Consider the following 22,401-nt stretch of genomic DNA (forward strand, 5'->3'; position numbering starts at 1 on the left):
AGCAAGAAGCTTGGGGCCTTTTTTTTTTATCACTAGTTTTGATTACATTGATCCCTTGCTACTGAATTGTAGTTTTACAATTTTGACTTTTAGCTGGCCGTGAGTTGAGAGGAAGTCCCTTAGAGTAGCACCGGAAAGGGGGACAGGAAAGGGAGAAGGAAAATGTAATTGTTTGTTTTGTTGTTTTAAGTGAGATTCACATGGCACTTGGTCAAAAATGGGGAAAAACAGAACAATGGAATAAGTAATTGCAAAGCCAGTCCCAGCCACCTGGCATGAGAGAGATGAAAACACAGAGGACAGTCAGGAACCTGGGAATAAGTGTAGGTGCAGCCACTTGACTGTAATAACAGAATGTAGCACTTGCCTGAAGCACAGTAACTGCGTCCTGTATAGACCAGTTTCCAGATAGTTTCAAGATAATCTAAAGAGATCTCAGTGTAAATGATGGACGCCAGCTTTAAGATCATTTGTTTGCATCAACGCATAGGTCTGGAAATCACATGTCACTGGAGGGCAAAACCAAACTGTACATGTCTGTAATCTCTTTTTGTCAATAAGCAAGCGAGAGAGATTTACAAGCAGGAAGGAAAGCCTTGTTGAGTTCAGACAGCAGTTTCCTGCCTGCATTACTTCAGCCTGATACTATTTCAATTTCAATCTATTGTAAACTGTGATTTGCGTTTTGCTCGTTCAAAAAGGCTTTTGCTCAAGTTTTTCAGACTATATTCTTCACAAAGCAGTGCCAGAGAGCGTCACAGTAACCTAGCATATCTCAGTTTTAGTTTCATGTGTCTCCTGAGTGCTAGAGGATGCACATGTCAATCTGAGGGAAAAGAAGGCTTATAGCCCATTCAACCTACCTGGATAAAGTCTAATTACCGCTTCAGCATGAGCATTTCTTAAGGCAGAAGTCCCTAGCCTAGCTAAATGACTGATTTCACAATTTGTGTGGTTAGAAACATTCTCAGTATGAATGTTGACAAATCTTGACATTAACAATACGGATAATGGTAACATTGAACTTACTGTATGTTTTCCCACTTAGTTTAGCTAGAGGAAGATTTCCACCAATCAGTTTTACCCTCCAAACTCCAGTGTCTCTTATTTTTATCACTTAACCATTGTGAAAAATCTCTTTAGACATTTTTCATCAGAAAAAATAAACAGGGAGACTAATATGACTAGGCAGTGAATCAGAGAAATACATCATAGTGAGATGTATTAGCCATGTGAAACACAGCTCACTGTATAAAGTTGCTGAATATTCCGTTTGAAAGATTTTTCCCCATTAATACTTTCAAGTAATGAATCGGATGGGCAATTTAAAAAACAGCAAATCTGTGTCTGAATCCACTTACGTTTTCTTCATCGCAGAATAGCTAACATATAACTAAAAATAGGATGCTGATAAAAAATATAAATTATAATGTGCCCTAAATAGAGTTTGTTGGAAAACATCCATATACTTTCAAGAATATCCTGGCTTTTGTCTGTATGTATTTATTCAATGCGTGGAAGGTGATACTTCATTACTTCATATGCAGTGCATAACCTAAATAATAAAATCCATTTTCACACAGAGATTTAAATTACAACAGTCTGGACGAGTTCCCCAGTGCTATCAGGACACTAACAAACCTAAAAGAACTGTAAGTACAGAGCTCCTATTAGGAAGGAGGATGTTTTGTCTAGTATGTGATTTATTTTTTTTTTAATGCTGGTGATTTTATCAGTAATCCTTAAAAACTGATACCCTAGGAAAAACTAATAAACATGCCAACTGGCATAAAAGATCATTTTCAACACTGAGTTTAGAGCATTGAAGTTCTGACAACTTTTACATGTATACTGCATTGTGCTGTGGGGTTTTTCTGAGGAACTTCCTCCCTGGAATGCAGTAAATAAACACAATTAGTTCACTTTGAATCCCAAACACAACAGCTGGATTTTGCAAACAGTCCAATATGTCACGGTCTTCTAGCGTAAGAAGATGTTAGTCCACCAGGTTTAAACGCTTAACCTTCTTCCCTCCCTACCCCACATTAAATTAAAGCATTTTCTTTTCAATGTAAATAGTCCCTTGTAATGCTGTAAATAAAACACTTCTGGATACACAGACATAGTCTGCATTAAAAAATAATCAGAAATTGAAAGAAATGAGCCAAGTTTATTGTAAGAAACAACTGAATTATTAAAAACTAATGAAATTCGATTCACACATCATACACACAATTGTACACATCAATGCATATGTTGAGAATTTTTTCCCTTTGAATTATTTAACATGTTACTGGCACCATCAGAATAGGTTTTTGAAAACAACAGGTAATTATATACAAGTTGGACATGGTTGTATCCTTGCTACATCACAAACTGATCTTAAAGCCCCTTTAAATAGCTACCTGGACTTTTTCCAGAGCAGGGACCCTCAGACAGTGCTGACTCCAGCTCAGCACCTCCAGCGCTGGCACAGTGCAGCTCTGGAGGAGGGAGTGGGGCTACGAGTTTTGCAGCCCAGTTGTTCTCAGCTGCTATTATGTCATCTTGTTGGCTAAAATAATTGGTATGAAATCCAGTGGCCGTGAATGATTGTCTTTTTGCTGACCTCTGGAGCCAGTAGCCAAACGTGGATAACCCAGCAAAGTGCCTCATGTGATTCAGATTACTTGCTGGCCCTCGTAGGACTTCACCTCTGAGTATCACACTTATGTTTCAGGTAAGCTCATAGGTGCAAGAAATCTCTGTGGTGTAAAACTGCAGCCTGACATACCAAATCCAGCACAGACCATGAGACCATGTGCTTCAGTGCTTCGTTTGGGCGCTGGAAAGCTTATCTTACATGCACAAGGTGTTCCCACAAGGTTGTGCATGCCCTACTGTCCCCACCCAGGTAGAAGCCTACGCCCACAGAGGTTCAGCTCATTGCAGGGCCACCTTAGTAAGGGTATTTCTTAGTGGAATATCATTTTTCTCTCAGAAGTTATTATGCCTGGGCTGAAAACACAGACTATGGCATTTGTCTCCAGCTTGGAGGCATCCAAGGCAGCCAGTCGGAGCTGGATTTCTGCTGGCAAGTGGCCAGCGAGTCAGGGCCATATCTGTTTGATGCTACAGGGCCATTGTCCCAGATGCTCTGCACTTCAAGGTCTCAGCTGTAGGAGTAGTTACCTCTCCAGAGTAAGTGGATATAGCTGTTACCCAAAGTTAATGTGTATGTAATGTTTTACAGACTGAATTTTGAAGGTAACTGTACAAGCATTTTTCCCAGTGTGGCATTAATATAGTCATTTTACCTTGGGGGGGGGCACATAGATTTTACTGTTCTTTCGTTCATTGTGTGAATCAACAGGCTATAAGGTGCCTTAAATTCAGACAGGTTGTGTCACTTGGGTACAGTGTCCAGGACACAGGCTACAGCTGTGAGCACACTCTCTTCTGACCAGCTCAGAAGTGATTCAGGCTTTTCTGTGCGTAAATGCATTGGAGTCTGCTCTTCTGCTGCTTCTGATGGGGCTGCTCTCTCACTCAAGTCAGAATAGCGACGAGGGCCAGAACTGCACTGGGAAATTGTCATGCCATTTCCTTAGCTTTTCTGTCATGTATTGAATCCCATTCAATACAGCCACAAAACTGTTTTAGATGAAATAGCATCCTCATATTGCTTAGAGGCTGCATCTGTATAGATGCAGTTCTTCCTGCATGCAAAAGAGCTAGGGATTTAGAGCCTTGCTGTGTAGCTCATCAGCAGTAGCACAATGCCTAAACAAGTAAAACCAATAATGTAGGACCTGTTCAAGTAATGGCCAAGTGTGCTTGCATCAGTGAACAATTTGAGGCTTTCTAAATGCATAAATTTAAGCTGGAAAGCCTTTTTCATACCCGACTGAACTAATGGGAGTTTCCCACACAAATCATCATTGTTCTTTTGAAATCTTAGTTGTGTCTTTTGTTTTTCACAATGGAGAATTACTCATATGAATAAAATCCAGTAATTAATGATGAGACAAAAATTGGGCCTTCTGAGCGCATTGGATAGTTTGTTCATGTCCACATTTAAAATATTTCAACAGGAAGATGGTTGTGGGAGGCTCAATGGGTTACAATATAATGTAAAAACCATTTACTTGATAAACTTGTGCGATCCATTATTATCCCAGCAAAAGAAATAGTTGCAGTTTAACAAGCACAGGAGGAAATATATATATACTATTGTGTTTGCTTTGTTCATTTAGAAAAGAGCAGAATTCCACCTATTCCATTGTTTTTCTTTTGCCTTTTTCACTTCTTATTCCAGAAAACAAGGACATATCTTTACATACAGATACTTTTCTTATTATAAGCAAAAAAAAAAGGTGTGCATTGTGAATACAGATTGTGCCTTCACTTTTTTTCTTACTGTGTTAATCATTTTTCCTTTTGTAGGGGATTTCACAGCAATAACATCAAGTCAATACCTGAGCGTGCATTTGTGGGTAATCCATCACTTATTACAATGTAAGTGATAAGAGTGTTTTCCATGACTCTTCTTATTAGAGAACATGGAACTAAGTGTCATATTTGTGACTAATTGTCAAATAGCTATTCTTGTGAATGTACTCTGTAGCACATCATTATATAAGCAAATAAGCTCATATCTTTCCAGTTTTGTGGAAAGAATGGCATTTTACATGCCCTGTTTCAGGGAAGTGAGTAGTGGTCTCTGGCCTTTGACCTTTGATTTGAATTGTTTCTTCTAAGCCTCTTGGCGTTACTGGCAATGTAGAAGCTAGCAGAGTTACTCTTGATGGATTCCAGTCTGAGTTCCCATTGTCTTACGTGACAATGCATTTAATGGGCAAACCTCAGAATTAGATCTTGTAAAATAAATGTTAAAACAAAATAGTCACTCGTCTTGAGCATAGTTATTCTATGAACAAAAGCAGCATGACTTTAAACCTGTTCTTCTGAGTAGGTGAAGTTATGACTTCTTCACCCACTAACATTAAATTAGTCCTGGGTCATAACAAAGTTCTTCATATGTGGATTTCTATCTTTGCAAACTTGGGAAGAAGAGGGAATATTTTGGGACTGGCTTCTGGCTTTAAAACCAAGAAAACAATGACTACTTCAGTGTTCAAAGTGTGAAATGGGGTTGATGGATATAAATTAGTGGGTGCTACAACCAGAGTAGCATGAATTCATCGTAGGGAGTTTACTCATTTGCATGTAGCATAATCATGTCATATATTCAGAATCTTTTAAAATGCTTTTCATAAAATGTCGTTTATCCTCTCTTTTCAGACACTTTTATGACAACCCTATCCAGCTTGTTGGAAAATCTGCTTTTCAACACTTACCAGAACTCAGAACTCTGTATGTGCTTACTTTTTTATCTTAATTATTGCAACATTAGAGTTGTCCCACACTTACCACAGTTGTATTGAAATGGTTGTCCCTCACCACAATTGTATTGAAATGATGTTTTTATCTTCTAGAACTTTAAATGGTGCTTCACAGATAACAGAGTTTCCTGATCTGACAGGGACCACAAGTCTGGAAAGTTTGTAAGTGAAAAAAATATTTCTGCTTTGTTTTATTTTGGATACTTATTCTAAAGAATGTCCTAAAATTATATTTGTTTTGCAATCCTTAATAAGTAATCTTTTTGTTTTTCTTTTTTTTAAATCAATACTTTCAACAGGACACTCACAGGAGCACAGATCACCTCTCTCCCCAAATCAGCTTGTGACCAGTTACCTAATCTCCAAGTGCTGTACGTTTCAGTAAGATTACTAACATTATGTTAATGCAAGAGAGTAATGGACAAATGAATCATTCTGATTTCAAAATTACCCAGTCGCTGTCATTACTGTGTATCCTGTTAATTCTTAGGAATTCCACTCAGGGAGCAGGCCCCTGGGTGCCTCAAAAAGTTCACAACCCCCTTATCGATCAGGATTGGTGAAAAAGAGAATTACTTTGCATATTTTTAGGAAAGGACAAAATGTTTTTTAATTTGTTTAAAACACAACAGAACTACCATACTTTCATTCATTCTGTCTCTGCTACAGTAGTCTGGGGTTTTTTAACTCAGTGAGGCAGATAATTCAGTGAAGTGAATGGAAAATATAAGTAAGGAGTGTAGTTTTGAGTCCTTGTTATGCTCTTCTTTTAGTTTCTTTTCTGACCAGACATAAGTAGCTAACAGAAATTTTAACAGACTATTGCTTGGCATAGTTGGGGCATAGTTTTTATACTACATATCCAATGTTATTTTAGCCTGGAAATTTCCTTGGAGTTTGCTTAATCACTAATGAAAGTAATCATTGTGTCTGCTTCTTTGAGAACGAGCCAACAGCACTTTCCTCTATGTATTACATCACTAGGAATGTATTTGGTATTAGTCCTTTGGCCAGCATTGAAATAGCACTAATTATAACACATTATTTGAATACCAGCATGGATGTCATGAACATTTCCAGAAAAAATTAAGTTTTAGTTGATGGAATCAATATAATCATTTCCAGAATGATAAAAGACAGAAACAGAGTCTGTTGCCACAAGGAAGTATGCACGCAGTTTAAATATGTCCTGCATTCATAGAATCATAGAGCGGTTTGGGTTGGAAAGGACCTTAAGATCATCTAGTTCCAACCCACCTGCCATGGGCAGGGACACCTCACACTAGACCATGTTACCCAAGGGTCTGTCCAGCCTGGCGTTGAACACCGCCAGGAATGGAGCATTCACAACTTCCTTGGGCAACCCATTCCAGTGCCTCACCACCCCTACAGTAAAGACTTCTTCCTTATATCTAACCTGAATCTCCCCAGTTTAAGTTTGAGCCCATCACCCCTTGTCCTATCACTACAGTCCCTAATGAAGAGTACCTCTCCGGCATCCTTGTAGGCCCCCTTCAGATTATTCAATAACAATAAATAACCTCAAAACAGAAGGCAAATAAATACTATAGTAATTAATAACTTTTGCATTTCATAGTAGAGTTGGACTGTTCATTGTAAATTGACATTTTTTTATTTTATATAAAATAGTCTAAAAGCCCCTGTTGGGATAGGAACAGTGAAAATAAAATTTTACCAAGGAAGTAAATGGGTGCATGTGAACCAGATTTGAAGAATTTGAAACAGGTTTGAAAAGAGATTACTCTTTTAAATGATAATATTGGGTAGTTGTGGAGAAGGATATTTTTCCTAATTGTGGGCATAAGCTTTTTTGTGTATATTTTCACCAGCATATTGCCCATTCATTTTTCCCTGAGCAACATGTATACATAGGATGGGTCTGGTGCATGGTGGGGGTGAGTGTTTGGTCCTTTAATTTTTTTTTCCTCCAATTTCTGCAAATTGCCTGGGCTTGGTTTTGATTAGCTACATTATGCTATAAATCAGTCCAGATGTTTCAGTTATTCTGTAATTTGTTGAGTTTTGGCTCAAGTCTGTTAAAGCTTTTTTCCCCCATGTAGTGATTGATTTCAATGTTAGTTAGTTCCAATACTTTTTTTTTACCATTTCCCTCAGTTATGAGATCTAAAGATCAGAGGCGTAGTGCTTAATTAAAAGTGTAGAATGGACAGCTGATTACAGTCTCTTGGGATTATTACCAGAAAAATACAGGATCTTCTCTGAAAACATACGAACGCATAGCTATTTAGCAGATTATTTTAAATGGTTCAAATATTCATCAGAATTTAAGCATGATGGATATGAAGTCTGTGATATAAATAGAATATTTCCTATAAGCAGATGACCAATACCATTACTACAAAACCCTCAGCAGAAGTCTGTAATTCAGGCAGGAAATCTTCAGACAACGAAAGGAATTTGCAAACATAAGATATGGAGTTAATACATCGTGCTTTTCCCCTTCTCTCTCCTCCTCAGTTAGAAATGAAAATCTGACAGATGAGAGATGATAAGTGAGTTTGCACATTTCTATTCTTCTTTGAGTGGAATGAAAACAAGTTATTTTAAATTGAGCGTGAAGGTAGAAAATGAAAAGTCTTTCTTTTAATGTTACTTTGATGTTAATCTTTTATTTTCTTCTGTATTACAGGGATCTGTCTTATAACCTGCTGCAAGAGTTACCTTGTTTTACTGCCTGTAAAAAACTTCAAAAAATGTAAGTGCCAAACTACCCTAAAAAGCCTAAAAAGAAGCATCTATATACAAATGTCTTTGAGCATCATTAACTTGGATTATTGCGGGACGATTTGCCATATCCCAAACACGTACCCTTACACTACATTGAAGTGTATCCTAAACACAATCGAAAACACCCTGAAGTGTCCTGCAAGTGCCTTTGAAACTGAGTTGATTCTTATTGCTGTTTCAGTGACTTGCATCATAATGAAATCGGTGAAATCAAAGCAGACACATTTCGGCAGCTGGCTGCTCTTCGGTCTCTGTGAGTACAGCCTTAACAGCCGTTCACCCAGGTTCTCAAAAGCATGGGGTCTGTGCTGTCTGCTCGCTCTATGCCCCAAAAGATCCTTTTTTCCGTTTTTCCTCACTTTGATCTTCCACCCGTTAGGTCATAACTGTGAAAGGAGAACAAACATTGTGAATTTTAGCATCTGCAGCAATGAATTCAAAGAAATTTATAGCTATAAAAGCTGTTATGTTCAAATGTTTCTGATAGAGGTAGAGAGAGATACTGAGCCATTGCTGGTGTCTGTTGGCAGGTTCACCTAATAATCAGTTCTAGGGAGTATGAAATCCTTTTGTAGAGAACAGTGTCTTAAGAAATAGAGTCCGGTTATGTGTGGATTTCTAGTTTTCACACAGGCATATGTGCTAACAGTAATTTTGTCAAGAAATTATTCATGGTTATAAGTTTTGGAACTTGCAGAATCAAACCCATACATTCTTTTAAGAGTTGTTTTCAGTCTTTTTGATTTTTCAGTGGCAGTGAAGATTGAGATTAGGAAATTAAGCCTATTGGCAATGGATTTTTTATTCTTGGTCATATCATGAGGACTTCTTAGAAGTAGTCCATATACCCTACCCTTCTTTCTGCTGCCTTGGGAAGCTATGAAGGAGACTGAAAATACCTGCCTTAGACTGTATAAGGCCTGATGACATTTTTTAGAAGTTGTCAGTTTAATAACTAACACCATTAATGGACTAACATAATTTAAAAATGGAAGAAAGATTTTGCACTATAAGATATGCAGAAGTTTATTGAAAATATTTGCATGTAAATAATACCTTTTCTATATTTAGGCACCCTAATCAAGTGTATGAAAACTTCCACATTCACTCAGTGGGTATGTAATTTTCCACTCACTTTTCTTGTAGGGATTTAGCTTGGAACAAAATTAAAATAATTCACCCCAATGCCTTCTCCTCTTTACCATCTCTGATCAAACTGTAAGTATTTGTGTATCTTTTACATTCAAATGTTCACATTTGTCTTGCAAGAGCATACAAGAATTTAATAACTTAGTGCCCCAGCAGAAATAGAAGCTTTCCTTTTTCTAATCTTCTGGTCTGATGAATCCATATCTAAATGCCTGCTTCATTGTACTTCACCACCCCCCCTAGGTATTATGGCTGCGTAATCAGAATGATTTGGGGTTCATGAAGCTATCGGTGCATCTGCCTTTCTTCATTTCATTTGTTAGCATTTTAGTCTCTTGTAGCAGTGTGGAATATTTCATTTTAGTTGTGTTTCAGGACTAAGGAATTGGATTAAAATTTAAATAAGCGTTTTTCAGTACTCATCTTTATTTCATCATTCCTCATTGGATGGAATAGTTTTTTTCTGTAGTAAATTCAAAACATCAGCTGCCAGTTTTGCAGGCCTTGATCACAGCACTTCTCAGTCCTTACTAACTTTTTCCTACTTCCCCTTGTCATTGTAATGCCTCTTTTAAAAGTGAGTCCCAGGGAAAAAAATTCCCCTGGAGTCATCCTGCTGCAAGATTGTCACAAAAATACACTGCTGGGCATTTGCTCATAGGTAATCCATTTGCTGCTGGGAAACCTAAACTTGAAAGGGGTACTAATTTCTGTTGATGTGCAAAGCTGCCTGAATAGTCCATAAAGACAATAGTGTCTATGACATCCCTTTTGGAGCCCTCCTCAAACTTTCCTACTTTGTGAGGGGAGTAGTAAGTCGTGCCTTTGGTCAGTAGCATAGAACAGTCAGAGAGGGTTAAAGAAAAAAGCCCTCTAACACACACGCTGTAACAGTGCGCTAGTGCCTAGTCTCTAACCCTGGTCTGACTGAAGTCAGGGGTCATTTTTAGCATTGTAGTAGGACCAGAATTTCACCTTTGGTATTTAAGTGTGTTGTGAGCAAGAGGACACACACTAAATCAGACAGATAGAACACCAGTTCAACATACCTTTTTTATGTCTAGCCCTTAGATTTCAGTAGATAGTCCAAGAGACAGGAACTTTGCTGTTCAGCCTTGGGCATAAAAGCATTTCAGCAGCAAAAGACTCCCCTTCTTCTTTGTTCTTGACTGTTGACCATCTGAAGTATTGCAGTGTAGGTAATTGTGAAGAAGAGTGAAAAGTCTCATAGAATAAATTGAAGAGAAAGGGAAAAATAGAGAAAAGAATACCTCTGGGCTCCCCCCTCTTCGAATATTTTACTATACCACATTTTTGTTCTCCTGTTTTACTTTTCCCATGTTACATATCCATGTTCATCGGCACTGTCTTCCCTCAGCTTCTCAGACAAACCTCACCTAAGAACTGTCACCTTCATCTGCTCCAGCCCAGACCCATCTTACCCTGAAACACACATCTTCCCCATACTTGCTCCCTCTGGAGCTTTCAGGGCAGCCATGCCCTCTAGCATCCCACTGGATCTTTTAAACTGTGGGAAGCTGTTCTGGTACCAGCTTTCTTTAATTCAGACAAAGTAATGAACAGATTTTAAATTCATTTGCTCGTCTCAAAACTGTCACTATGAATGTTTGGAGTCAAAATTTGGCAACAGAGACTTAGCTAACTGCTAGGTGCTACTGTTAGCTTTCTGCTGGATGCATAGGTGCATACTCCTGAGTGGTGCTGCAGCTTTGCTCTGGTGACTGAGGCCTCTGTTTAATGTAGTCATTTTTGATTGAGTTAGAAACGCCTAATCTGTTTTTCCAACATGACACTTCTAGAGTTAAAGAAAAAAGATGAAAACCCGTAAGCTGATTTTTATTTGCTGTTATGCAGGGATGTGTCATCCAACCTTTTGTCCTCTTTTCCTGTGACGGGGCTACATGGTTTAACCCATTTAAAATTAACAGGAAATCGTGCCCTACAAAGTTTGATATCATCTGAAAATTTTCCAGAACTCAAGTGAGTATATCATTAAAACTAATAAGCCACATTTGTGTTCATGTGCAATGGAAGGTGTGTCAGTGTGTAATGCATGTTACTTCGTATTGTCAGTCTTTGATCTGTGCTATTAAAACTAAAGCAAATACGATAAAAATGATAGACTTCTTTTATTATGCTCACTTTTAACTGAAGAAACTATGAAGAGTTTTGAAATATTAACCTCAGTACTTGCTTAATATGAGCCACATCTGCTTCCTGGTGATACGTTTCAAAAGCTGTTAAAACAATATTGCTAGCAGCTTAGTGGTATGTCTGTCTACTGGATTGTGCTTACAGAACTTCCATTATATTTAATCAGAACACAGCAAATACCGAGGGAAGAATATACTCCTGGAGTTCCAAAATTTTTGACCTCACTTGTTTGACCATGTTTTTTTTCTGTTATCTTTTGATTAAGGTTCAGATAATGCTTTGCCATTATTACTAAAACATTTTGATGCTCATAATTTTCTGCTGGATGCTCTGTGATATAGGAAAGAAATGTTCTCTAGAGAGCATCTGCAGGTCTGCCTGTCACTGGATGACCACAGAGAAATCACCATGACTTCAGGGCATTAGGGAGTGTCCCCTAGTTCTCTCTTGATTTTTACATTTTAATTAGAGATTGCCAAATGCAACATATTTTTTTTTCTATGTTTTACTGTAAAATGCTTGCTATCATAAAATCTGAAACAATGAGTGTGCACATAGTTACAGCATCACAGAATGGTTGATGTTGGAAGGGAACTCCGGAAGTCGTCTTGTCCAACCCACGCTACTCAAGCAGGGTCAGCTGGAGCCAGTTGCCCAGGACCATGTCCAAACAACTTCTGAATGTCTCCAAGGAGGGAGACTCCATTCTTACGTCTTCACTAGGTTTGCCTTTTGCACTGGCAAAGTCCTATGAGTCTTAGCAGGCAGACAACTCAAGATGCTACCACTAATGAAAAGGACTGGCGTGTTTGGAATTACCAGTAAGGGAGTCATGAGTAGGAGTGCGGAGCTGATTAAAACTCTGCAATGGCACGAGAATGCTCTAAGAGCTGAGCCCAGCCTGTTATGGCAAGCTTTGAGGAAGTGAAGTCAGGCTGCCATCCACTCCCTCCTTCTTGATCTGATGCTTTGATTCAGCACTGTAAAGAACTCAGTGTTTGCTTCATTCATCATAACTGTAACTTCTCATTCACCGGCAACTCCACACCTTTGCGGTGTGGAAAATAACCTTGTGTTCTCTGTTGCTTAATCAAAAATCAGAAAAAAAAAGGCATTCCTTGCTGCGGAAGAATTATCAAGGATACAGATATTATCAGAAAGATAAGCAATAGAGAGAAATAAATTCAGCCTGTGTTTCTAAAAGAGTTTAGTTTGACAAAGTCCAAATCTAATCACCCACATCAAATAAGCACCAGCCATTAAAAGGATTGCTTCCAGCACTTTATGGCTGAGAGTTGCTTCTTTTTTGTTGTTTGTTTTTTGGTTGGGGATTTTTATTTCTTTTTTTGTTCAATATATATTTCATGAGAAAGAAATTCCACTCTCACCAAGAAAAGCTGATACTAATTTCTCTGCACTGCAAAGTATGTTTTGTCCTCCGTGTTCTGGGTGCCAGCCCTTCTGTGCAATTACGCTTTGCACACACATTAGTAGCACTCGCCAATTTGAGGCCTATCTGTATATCCTAGTAACTCAGGGGGGACAATGACCTAAAACTACAGAGAGGATAGGAAACGGAAGTCTTGCTCTTTAAAGATAATTTAAAAGCAGTTGGGGTTTTTTGCCTACTTCATCAAGTAGTGGACCAGTACAATGTGAGAGGTCCACATGTTCAATGTATGACAGGCTAGCAGGCTGGTAGAAGCACAACAGCTTCTGTAAATCTGCCATTATTAAGCACACACATCTGTTTGAATGATGAGAGAATACATTTGTTAGTCTCTTGAGCCCAAAATATCTACTATGGCTGATCGCTTCCCAGCTGTATCAATGACGTCCAAAAGGTCGGAAGCCACAAGTTTGCAGTGATCACCTTGCACAGCTGTCAGTGTTTCTTTTGAGAAGTTTTTGTTTGCTTGTTTGTTTGTGGGGAACATTTTTTTTTTTAATATCCAGAAAAGGGGCATTTCTAGTTGGGGATTGAGGTTGGATTTAGCCCAGGCGACTAGCTACTGAGCTATGGGTTAGTCTAGGCATCTGTGAGTTTAATAATAGTTTATTTAAGGAGGGCTTCTGGGAAATGTGTTCAAAAATGTTCCATTGAGATCATCTTCTTATTTTAAAAGATGGCATGCACAGAAATGAATTAGAAATTAAGTATTCAAATATGCTGGCATGAGGTTGCTTAATAATTGGATCTTGGTTATCTTAAACTTTCCTTGGAGTACCTTAAAAACACCTTATGAAGCTTTTTGCATTTGGATACAGGGGTACACATTTTTGTTGCTAATTCCCAACAAAAATGTAAGTATATAGAATCTAAATGCCCCAAAATGCGCTAATTTAAAATCACTTTAGGGTTCTGATTTCTCTCCTTTGTACCAGGCTTTTGGCTAGTGCACAGGTTTAAGTCCTGTTGGCACTGGGCCTGATTCCGACTGATTTCTTTGCAGATTTCCCAGGGGGTTAGAGGTTGCTTGGAATGCTCATTATGTTAATTTACATGATTAACCTGTTGAAAGTAATGTGATAGGAGGATCTAATTCTGTTTTATTCCTTTTAAGTTAAGTCAGAATAACTTTGCCTCTTTATCTTTTAATTTTTTTCATTTAATGGGGTTTTGGAATTCAGGTGACTTGTTCGGTTTTACTTTGTACTATTGGCAAACTGTGCAAATTAAATATCTCTGCTTCCAAAGCATAGGATTATCTGGGGAATAGAAGAAGTAGTTTATAGAATCTGAGTGTATTCAGTTCTTCCATGTTACTCCAGATTTTGCACATCCCCAAAGGAATTAGATTCAAAACATACCAGAAATGAGCACTCTTCTGACAAAAGAAGCCCTCAGAATCATTTGAAACTCACGCCTATCCTCAGTGATGTGTTAGGGATGACTTTCAAAGAGTTAGGAATAAACATCCAGTGTCCTGCAGTGACCATGCTCATTTCTAAGACATTTAATAAAGTAAAACCTGTTCCTCAGTGACATTTGTTTTCACGTACAGGGCCTTTCTAATTTATTCACCTTTTGGTTTAGAGCAGTGCTTTCATGATTTGTACACAAAACACAATCTCCTTTTTTCCATTTTACTGAGAAAAGAGATGGATATGGGAAGAAGTGGATAAAATTTAAATTCCAAAAGGTCTCGTTCTTCCGAAACTAGAGAAAATCCTTTTGAGAAGTGATGTTTTAGTTTTGTCTGTTAGGCAGGTAGATGCAGCTGTGATGCATGGATCCACTTTTTTTAAAGAAACCATTGAGAAAGTAACATGGAGAAACTGTTGGGTTACACTGTAAAATCATTCAAAATCATAAAATAGTAATACAGCTCTAAGAGAAACATTCACTCAGTGGCAAGGCAGGCATCTCCCAGTTTCATATCTCCCATGAAAATGCGTAAGTGCCTTTAAATGCTTCATTGTACCTTTAGTAAAATTAGCCTAGAAATCATTTGCATTTCTGTTGTGGAATTTTATTTGTGAGTCCTCATTTTGTATTATCATGACTGATTTTTACCCACAGATATTTTTGCTTTCAGTCATGGCTATTTAAACATGTTCCTTTGTGCTAATAGTAGAGGAGCAGTACAATCCAGTAACCCTGCTGCTAAACCACTCTCATGGCACGCTTCCTTGTTCTCCTACAGGGTTATGGAAATGCCTTATGCTTACCAGTGCTGTGCCTTCGGAGCTTGTGAGAGCCACTACAAAATCTCCAGCCAATGGAGCAAAGATGAGAATAGCAGCATTGACGATTTCCACAGGAAGGATGTGGGGTTGTTACACATTCAAGGTAGTCGCCATCTTTGGCTTTTAAATCTGCCTGAAAGCTATGAGCAGTCTCTGATGTCAAACAAATCCAATACTCTTTTACAGTCACAGATGCAGCCTCTTGCTGTCTCTTGCCCAGCGTTATGCTATTCAAGCATTCCTGTGCTTAGCAAACTCATTTTTTTCAGATCTCTCTGTCAGAAATCTCACTTGCTCATCTTTCTGTCCAAATAATAATATAATAACTTGGGAAGTGAAATCTTCCCTTTATGTGTGAGACAGGGAAGTGATGCTGGTATGTAACTTCATACAAGAGCAGCCCAGCAATGATCAGGTTTCTCGCCAGCCTTGGAAGTAGCAACACATCTTGGCTCTCCTGCTGTGCACATGCTTCAGGATGACTCACAGAGCTTATGTGGCTACTTTGGCATACCTGCTGATATATTTTCCAGCACTTCCTGAGTACCAGAGAGTGCATCTGCTCTCCAGGACAGAAGACTACTGTGTTTTTCTTCCCCTTCAGCACAAGGTCTGTTACTTGACCTGTTAGCTGCTACGTAGGTGCACATATACATGTTACACCATCCTGCTGCTTTCTGTGCTATCTCCACTCTGCAAACCAGTAAGTCTCCGAGTTCAGGACTATCCCCAGTAAGAATACACCCAAGAATACACAGTGATGACTTAAGAAACAGAAAAACTTGAGTTAATTCTTAGTAGCCTGGCACAGCAGCAGAATTCATATTTTGAGCTCCTCCCTAGGCAGTCGTCACACTGGCAATTGGGTAACAGAAAATGTGATCATTTTCAGAGCAGTGATTGTGCCAACTTCTTAAATAATCCTGAGTACAGTAATTCAAAACCAAGTAGGCATGTGTCTGCTTCTGCTCACAGTTTGGCAGGGAGAAGGACAAGAGCAGGCCTTAAATACCACAGACATGACTGCAGTTTGTACTAGAAGTTTTCCTGAAAATCTGGGTATTCTCTCCCCCACAGATGAGCGTGACTTTGAAGACTTTTTTCTTGACTTTGAAGAAGATTTGAAAGCTCATCATTCAGTGCAATGCTCACCTTCTCCAGGTATGAAACTGCCAGACAGGAATCCAAGCACAATATTACTGGATACTCTAGATGCAGTACAAACTCTGTATCTGACACTAGTAGAGTAAGATGGCATTTTGCAATAAAGTGGTGAGATTAACACAAATACCTTGCCCAATAACATAAAATTTTGCACTGAAATGCAGAAAACTATTCGGGTATTAAATTCATCTACTAGTGTAACAAAAGTTTTACCCAGTCCGGAATCAGATCCTCACTCCAAGTCCTTTTTGGGGAATGAGAGAGCAAAGACTCTGTTCTACCAAGACACAGATGATAAAAGGCAGCAGAACCTTTGCTCACTCAGTCTTTTGTAAAGCTAAAGTAACTCTTCTGAACTTTTCTGAGTTACTCTACATGAGCTTCTTGAACACCACACAGTTTAGTTGAATGTCTAGGAAATACCAAACAGTACTATATTGCTGCACACAGTCCATTGCAAAGGACCCTCAGCACTGTTATTTCCTTTATAGAATAGTGCACCTCTGGCTTCTCAGTGTGGCAGAAAGGAAAAATAAATACATCGGTTAAATTGCAAGGGTACAGGCCACTAGTGCCCCTGAAAGTTTCCCTTAAGGCAAGGAAAGAAATGTGTCTCCTTGGAAGGTTGCTTCTAGCTTTAAGATCTGTGGTTATAAGGTTTGCTTGCTTGATTCAGCATTTTCCCTAACCACTCTTTCATTGTGAAACAGAAACAAAAATACCCAAGTGACAACCTAGGACTTTAGCGTATATTCCAAGCCAAGATTCCTTTTCGGAACAGCAAATAGTAATAGGCTTTTTAAAGTTATGTAGTAGGAAAGGCAGGAAGCCAAAGAATTTAGAACCATTTGACCATCACATATTCTCTTATGGCCTAAATGTAATTCCTGCTTTCACAAAAATGTTGCTGTCTTCAAGGTAAGGTATCACCAGACTCAAGAGAAAATTTGGCTTCCATGTTGATCTTTCAAATGGTATCTTAGAAAAACTTGACACAGTGGATGCTTATGTCTACTTGATGGCAACAGCTGTAGTCATATGGAGTGCATCTGAGCTGTGGCGTTTGTGTCTTCGTGGAGAAGCACAGACCATTGTAAAGGACTTCCTTTGAGAGAATATAGCTGGCTTGTACCAAGATAAATAATGTTTCTCAGACTGCAGAACATTCAGCTTCAACTGCACAGCATATGAACCTCAGTTTATGAGAATATACACCAAGCTTCAACCATAATGACCTGACTTCAGCTGCAGCTCCTTAGAAGCTCCTCCGAAAAGGCAGCACTTTGAAATGAAAAGACAACCTCAATTTTCTTCATCCATGTAACGACATGTTATAAGGCAACCAAAGTGCATCTGTCGATATCCATTACACCACACTTCACCAGTATTCAATAGCAACCTGCCCTTCTTTAGCTTTTTTCACACACTGACAAACTTCACAGCATTTCTTGAAACTACCGACTGGACATTGACATTGCACTTGTACTGCTAGGCACAAAAGGAAACCCGTAGACTATTTGACTTAAGGGACAAAGGCTCATGTAACATAACATGCGACATGCATTTAGCAGTATGTTATCAAGGTCTCAAATTATTGCAAAGGAAGAGTAAAATTCCCAGGTCCCCTTTTGGACTGAAACTCATTGCTTGGCTGTGCTGAGAATCTGCACGAAGCAGTGAAATCTTTGCACTTTAGAAAGTGCAAAACTGATGTTTGGTTCGCATGGGTTTTTCCATGACCTTTTTCATTTTGTCATTTCAGGTCCCTTCAAACCATGTGACCATCTGTTTGGTAGCTGGCTGATCCGAATTGGAGTGTGGACCATAGTGGGTTTGACCTTTATTTGCAATGCACTGGTGTCTGCTACAGTTTTCAGATCTCCATTATATATGTCCTCCATAAAACTGTTGATCAGTTTAATAGCTATTGTAAATGCCTTGATGGGTCTGGCCAGCGGAGTTCTGGCTAGTGTGGATGCATCAACTTTTGGTAGCTTTGCTCAGTACGGAGCACGGTGGGAAAGTGGAATTGGTTGCCAAATAACTGGGCTTCTCTCCATTTTTGCTTCAGAGGCTTCCATTTTCCTCCTTACCCTAGCTGCACTTGAACGTGCATTCTCTGTAAAACACGCTACAAAGTTTGAAACAAAATCTTCCATTGCTAGCATAAAAATTGCCATTTTCTTTTGCTTTATGTTGGCACTAATCATTGCAATGATACCCCTCCTCGCTGGGAGTGAGTATGGGGTTTCTCCGCTATGTTTACCACTACCATTTGGAGAACCCACTGCTATGGGCTACATGGTAGCACTGGTACTGTTGAACTCCCTTTGTTTTCTGGTAATGACTATTGCTTATACAAAGCTCTACTGTAGTTTAGAAAAGGGAGAACTAGACAACATCTGGGATTGCTCTATGGTCAAACATATAGCCTTGTTACTTTTTACTAATTGCATTCTTTATTGCCCTGTGGCCTTCTTATCTTTTTCCTCCTTACTAAACCTTACTTTTATCAGCCCAGAAGTGATTAAGTCAATACTGCTGGTGATTGTCCCGCTGCCTGCATGTCTAAACCCACTCCTTTATATACTTTTCAATCCACACTTTAAGGAGGACTTGGGAAGCCTTCGGAAGCAAACTTTGTTATGGAGGAGATCAAAACATGCTAGTCTGATTTCTGTCAATTCAGAAGACATAGAAAAACAATCTTGTGACTCAACACAAGCATTGGTAACCTTCACAAGTGCCAGCATATCATATGATATGCCTAGCAGCAATTCACTAATGCCATCATCTTATCAAATGACAGAAAGCTGCAATCTTTCATCAGTAGCATTTGTTCCATGTCGCTAGTTTCAGTGGCATTCCAGAAAATATCTATGTTTACAAAATTTTTAATCCCAAAAGTAGGTATGGATGTGTGTATACACGCTGGAGAGTGCCTCTGAGTTACTGTTACACACATCAGGAAACAGACAGTGACAAAACTTGCAGCAGGCTGAAAATCAGATACTTGAGGCTTCTCAGCCTGCTTCCGAAATGCTGGGATGAAGAGAGAAACTGAAAGTTGCTGCAGTGTGCGCAGTTGTATCAGCTGCTCTCTTGAAGTAGCACTACTCAGAAAGGCATCAGTTGTTCAAGAGCAAAATTAGCACGTTAAACTGGTAAGCTGTTTTCTCAAAGCTGGTGCAGTTTCATGAGCTTGGGTTCTCTCCCCCCCGCCCCACTACTGTAATTTGGGTTTAATAATAATTTTTAAGTGCCATGATAGTTTTTATAAGCATCTGTGTGTGGCCCTCATTCAGCAAGGTATCTAAATGGAAGAGCAGTCCTATTAAGCTAATAAAGGATATTAATATCATAAATTTAAAGCAGCTTAAGAAAGAAGTGATTTGATCACATTTTGTAAGTAGCTACTTCTGTGAAACAGAAGTTTGAGAGCAGAGGACTGCTCATTCAAGAGCAAAGAATCTGGTAGGATCAACTGGAAGTTGACACCTAGGGATATGCAGCATAGAAATAAAGGTGAGAATTGTTGACAGTGATGGTCATTAGGTAATAGTACCATCTGTCACCAAAAATCTCTCAATTCAAATTGGATATATTGCCAAAAAAACGTATTGGATCGGCTACTGAAATTCAGGGACTTCTGATGGCTTTAGTTAAGGAAAAGATTAGGTTAGATTAATACAGAGTTCCTCTATGGCTCTAAATCTGTTAACAGTTTGCTGAATCAAGGCATGTATGTTTACACATTAGAAGCATCCCAGTTAGAGATGAGACTTCAGGCCTTCCTTTGCCAAGTCTACTGTGAAAACAGACCACAGAGCCACCCTCACTTCTCTAGAATATCAGTCTTTGACCTTGGCCAAGCCATCAGGGGATATCCCAGTATCCTTTTCTCAGAGCTGGCACCTTTTGCTTGAGTGAGCTGATCATTTAAGACATACAAGTGCACAGATCTAATCTTTTTTTTGTTGTTAAAAATAGCTCCCTGAGGAGTAACATTTAATAGCCTTGTGCTCACTGCTCAGTTAATGGCCACTCAACCTCCAGGTGAATTAGACTAATTTTTAACATTACCAAGGTTAGGCTAGCCCGGTAATTATGGTAATCAGTTACAGATGATCTCTGTAGTTCATCTGTTACTGTATATAAAACTTGCTGGGACTCAAAGGACGGATTTTTCACAATGAAGAATTTGTTGCCAACAATGGATATGCCTTGATTTTCTTGTCCATTCACACTGGCATATTTTCAGTTCTGCAGTTACAGATGGCATCAGTTGACTTTGGCTGACATGTTCATCCTTCAGGAAAAAACATGAACCAATGCTAAAATTATGTATGACAAAGTCAGCTGAGAACTTATCTTAATCCTTTATCTCCTGTGGGTTTTGAAGCAGTGCAGCATACAGCTGCAGAAGGATGCCTGAAACCACTTTGGATTAAACAGGATCAGTCAACCATTGCACAATACCTATTACCATGTTTACTTAGCTTTAATTTAACTGGGGTCCATCTGTGCTGCTCTGCTTAATGTCAGTGAAATTCCTTTCAGCTCGCTATATTTAAGAAGTTTGTAAAGTGATTTGAGAAGCAAAATAAGGTTATAATTCTAAAGGCTAGTTAAAGAAAGCTTGTTTTATCAGAACTTTTCTAGCTTGCAGAAAGTCCTAAAGGCTTTGTGTCTTATTTTTATAAGCATGTTTGAAATATTTTGATCAGATATTTTAAACTTGAAATTGTTAAAATTCATTTAATAGATTTTTAAAGTAAAATGTGTAAATATAGAACTGTATTTATTATTACAGTGAAATGCAACCACAGTAAAGGACGTGAGATTAAGCCCTGTACAGTTTCATATTGATATTTGCTATATTTTCTGCTCATATATATTACTAAATTCATTATCTGTAAATAATATAATGTAAATGTGTAGTGATTGTAAATAGGTGACATGGTTTCTTTTCTATCAGTGTTCCAAACATATGTAAGTTGTAATAAAATGTGACTACACAGTAAAGAGCATTTATTCAGGATCTAACACCTCACAAAATGGCATTCACTCTCAATTAATCCTTCCCAAGTAGTTGCAATACTAACGCTAACCTCCCGAATGTCCGAAATTCTTGGCAAGCTATAAATGACTGGTTGTGTGCTCTCATTAGGTGCCCAGGGAGGGGAAAAAAGGAAAGAATGTTTCATTTCAACACAAAGTCTTTGACCAAAACTTCCCTCACAGACCCTTATGAACAGATCCTGCTCCCTGTGCACACTGTCCACATCTCAGTGATGACCTCTCACAATTGCTACGTGCAAGACTGGCTCCTCCACCTGTGTGACAAGGGCATGCATCAGGTCAGGTGATGAATGTTACCAGCAGGCTTCAGACCATATTGGACCACATGAGGGGGGAGGTTCTGCTGCACTGGGCTACTACTTCTGCTGAGACAGCAAATTCTCCCATATGTGTCCTGATTTTCATTCCAGTCCCTTATGTGGCAGATGAAACAGGCCAGGGGATTATAAAACAGCCGGAAATTTATCTGATACATACAAAGAGGCCATCACTTTTTCAGCTTTACACCATCACTTTTTCAGCTTTGCAGGAGTGGGCTTCACTTACTTCCTGTGACTGTTGTATGAAACACTGGAACAGTCATCTCATTATCAGCCATTTCTCTGTCATCAGTTTAGGATGCTGTCTGAAAGTTAAGGTCTTGTTGAAAACCTCATTACACAACCACTTGAGAGAGGCTTAAATGATTAAAAATGTTTGTAGCAAAATTAATGTTCTTCCTGTAGCACGACAAGGAAGTAGAGACAAGAGTAAGAACATGAATACAGGAAAGCTAACAATAAAAGACCAGAACTAGGATCACAGCAGCAACAACAGTGTTAGAAAATCCTTTCCAGATCCATGAGGCACAGTGATTGTGCAGAAGCTCAGGTGCTGCAGGAGAACACAGCTCAAACTCCAGTAGAGCTGCACTGCTTCCACCACCAAAAGGACCAGCATCTCTACCAACCATATTAAGCACCTCGTGTTCTCTTTCATTAACATGTGC

At 38.8% G+C, this 22,401-nt stretch overlaps 1 protein-coding gene across 3 annotated transcripts in view; it reads left to right on the forward strand.

Annotated features, from left to right (window-relative positions):
- LGR5 (leucine rich repeat containing G protein-coupled receptor 5) overlaps positions 1 to 21,356 on the forward strand; it is a 91,720-nt gene extending 70,364 nt beyond the window's left edge. For 2 of the 3 annotated variants that reach the window (XM_065668994.1, XM_065669003.1), the window contains 12 exons: positions 1,584 to 1,652; positions 4,426 to 4,497; positions 5,284 to 5,355; positions 5,478 to 5,546; positions 5,684 to 5,755; positions 8,056 to 8,121; positions 8,335 to 8,406; positions 9,300 to 9,371; positions 11,178 to 11,303; positions 15,125 to 15,270; positions 16,245 to 16,328; positions 18,094 to 21,356. In XM_065668994.1, the coding sequence (XP_065525066.1) occupies positions 1,584 to 1,652; positions 4,426 to 4,497; positions 5,284 to 5,355; positions 5,478 to 5,546; positions 5,684 to 5,755; positions 8,056 to 8,121; positions 8,335 to 8,406; positions 9,300 to 9,371; positions 11,178 to 11,303; positions 15,125 to 15,270; positions 16,245 to 16,328; positions 18,094 to 19,184 (2,011 nt within the window). In that variant the 3' untranslated portion in view covers positions 19,185 to 21,356. The remainder of the gene's footprint in view (positions 1 to 1,583; positions 1,653 to 4,425; positions 4,498 to 5,283; positions 5,356 to 5,477; positions 5,547 to 5,683; positions 5,756 to 8,055; positions 8,122 to 8,334; positions 8,407 to 9,299; positions 9,372 to 11,177; positions 11,304 to 15,124; positions 15,271 to 16,244; positions 16,329 to 18,093) is intronic. The other variant, XM_065669013.1, reaches the window with a different exon arrangement.
- Positions 21,357 to 22,401: the final 1,045 nt, after the last annotated feature.

This window comes from Lathamus discolor, chromosome 1 (assembly GCF_037157495.1).
Source record: "Lathamus discolor isolate bLatDis1 chromosome 1, bLatDis1.hap1, whole genome shotgun sequence".
In the NCBI taxonomy this organism is placed as follows: domain Eukaryota; kingdom Metazoa; phylum Chordata; class Aves; order Psittaciformes; family Psittacidae; genus Lathamus; species Lathamus discolor.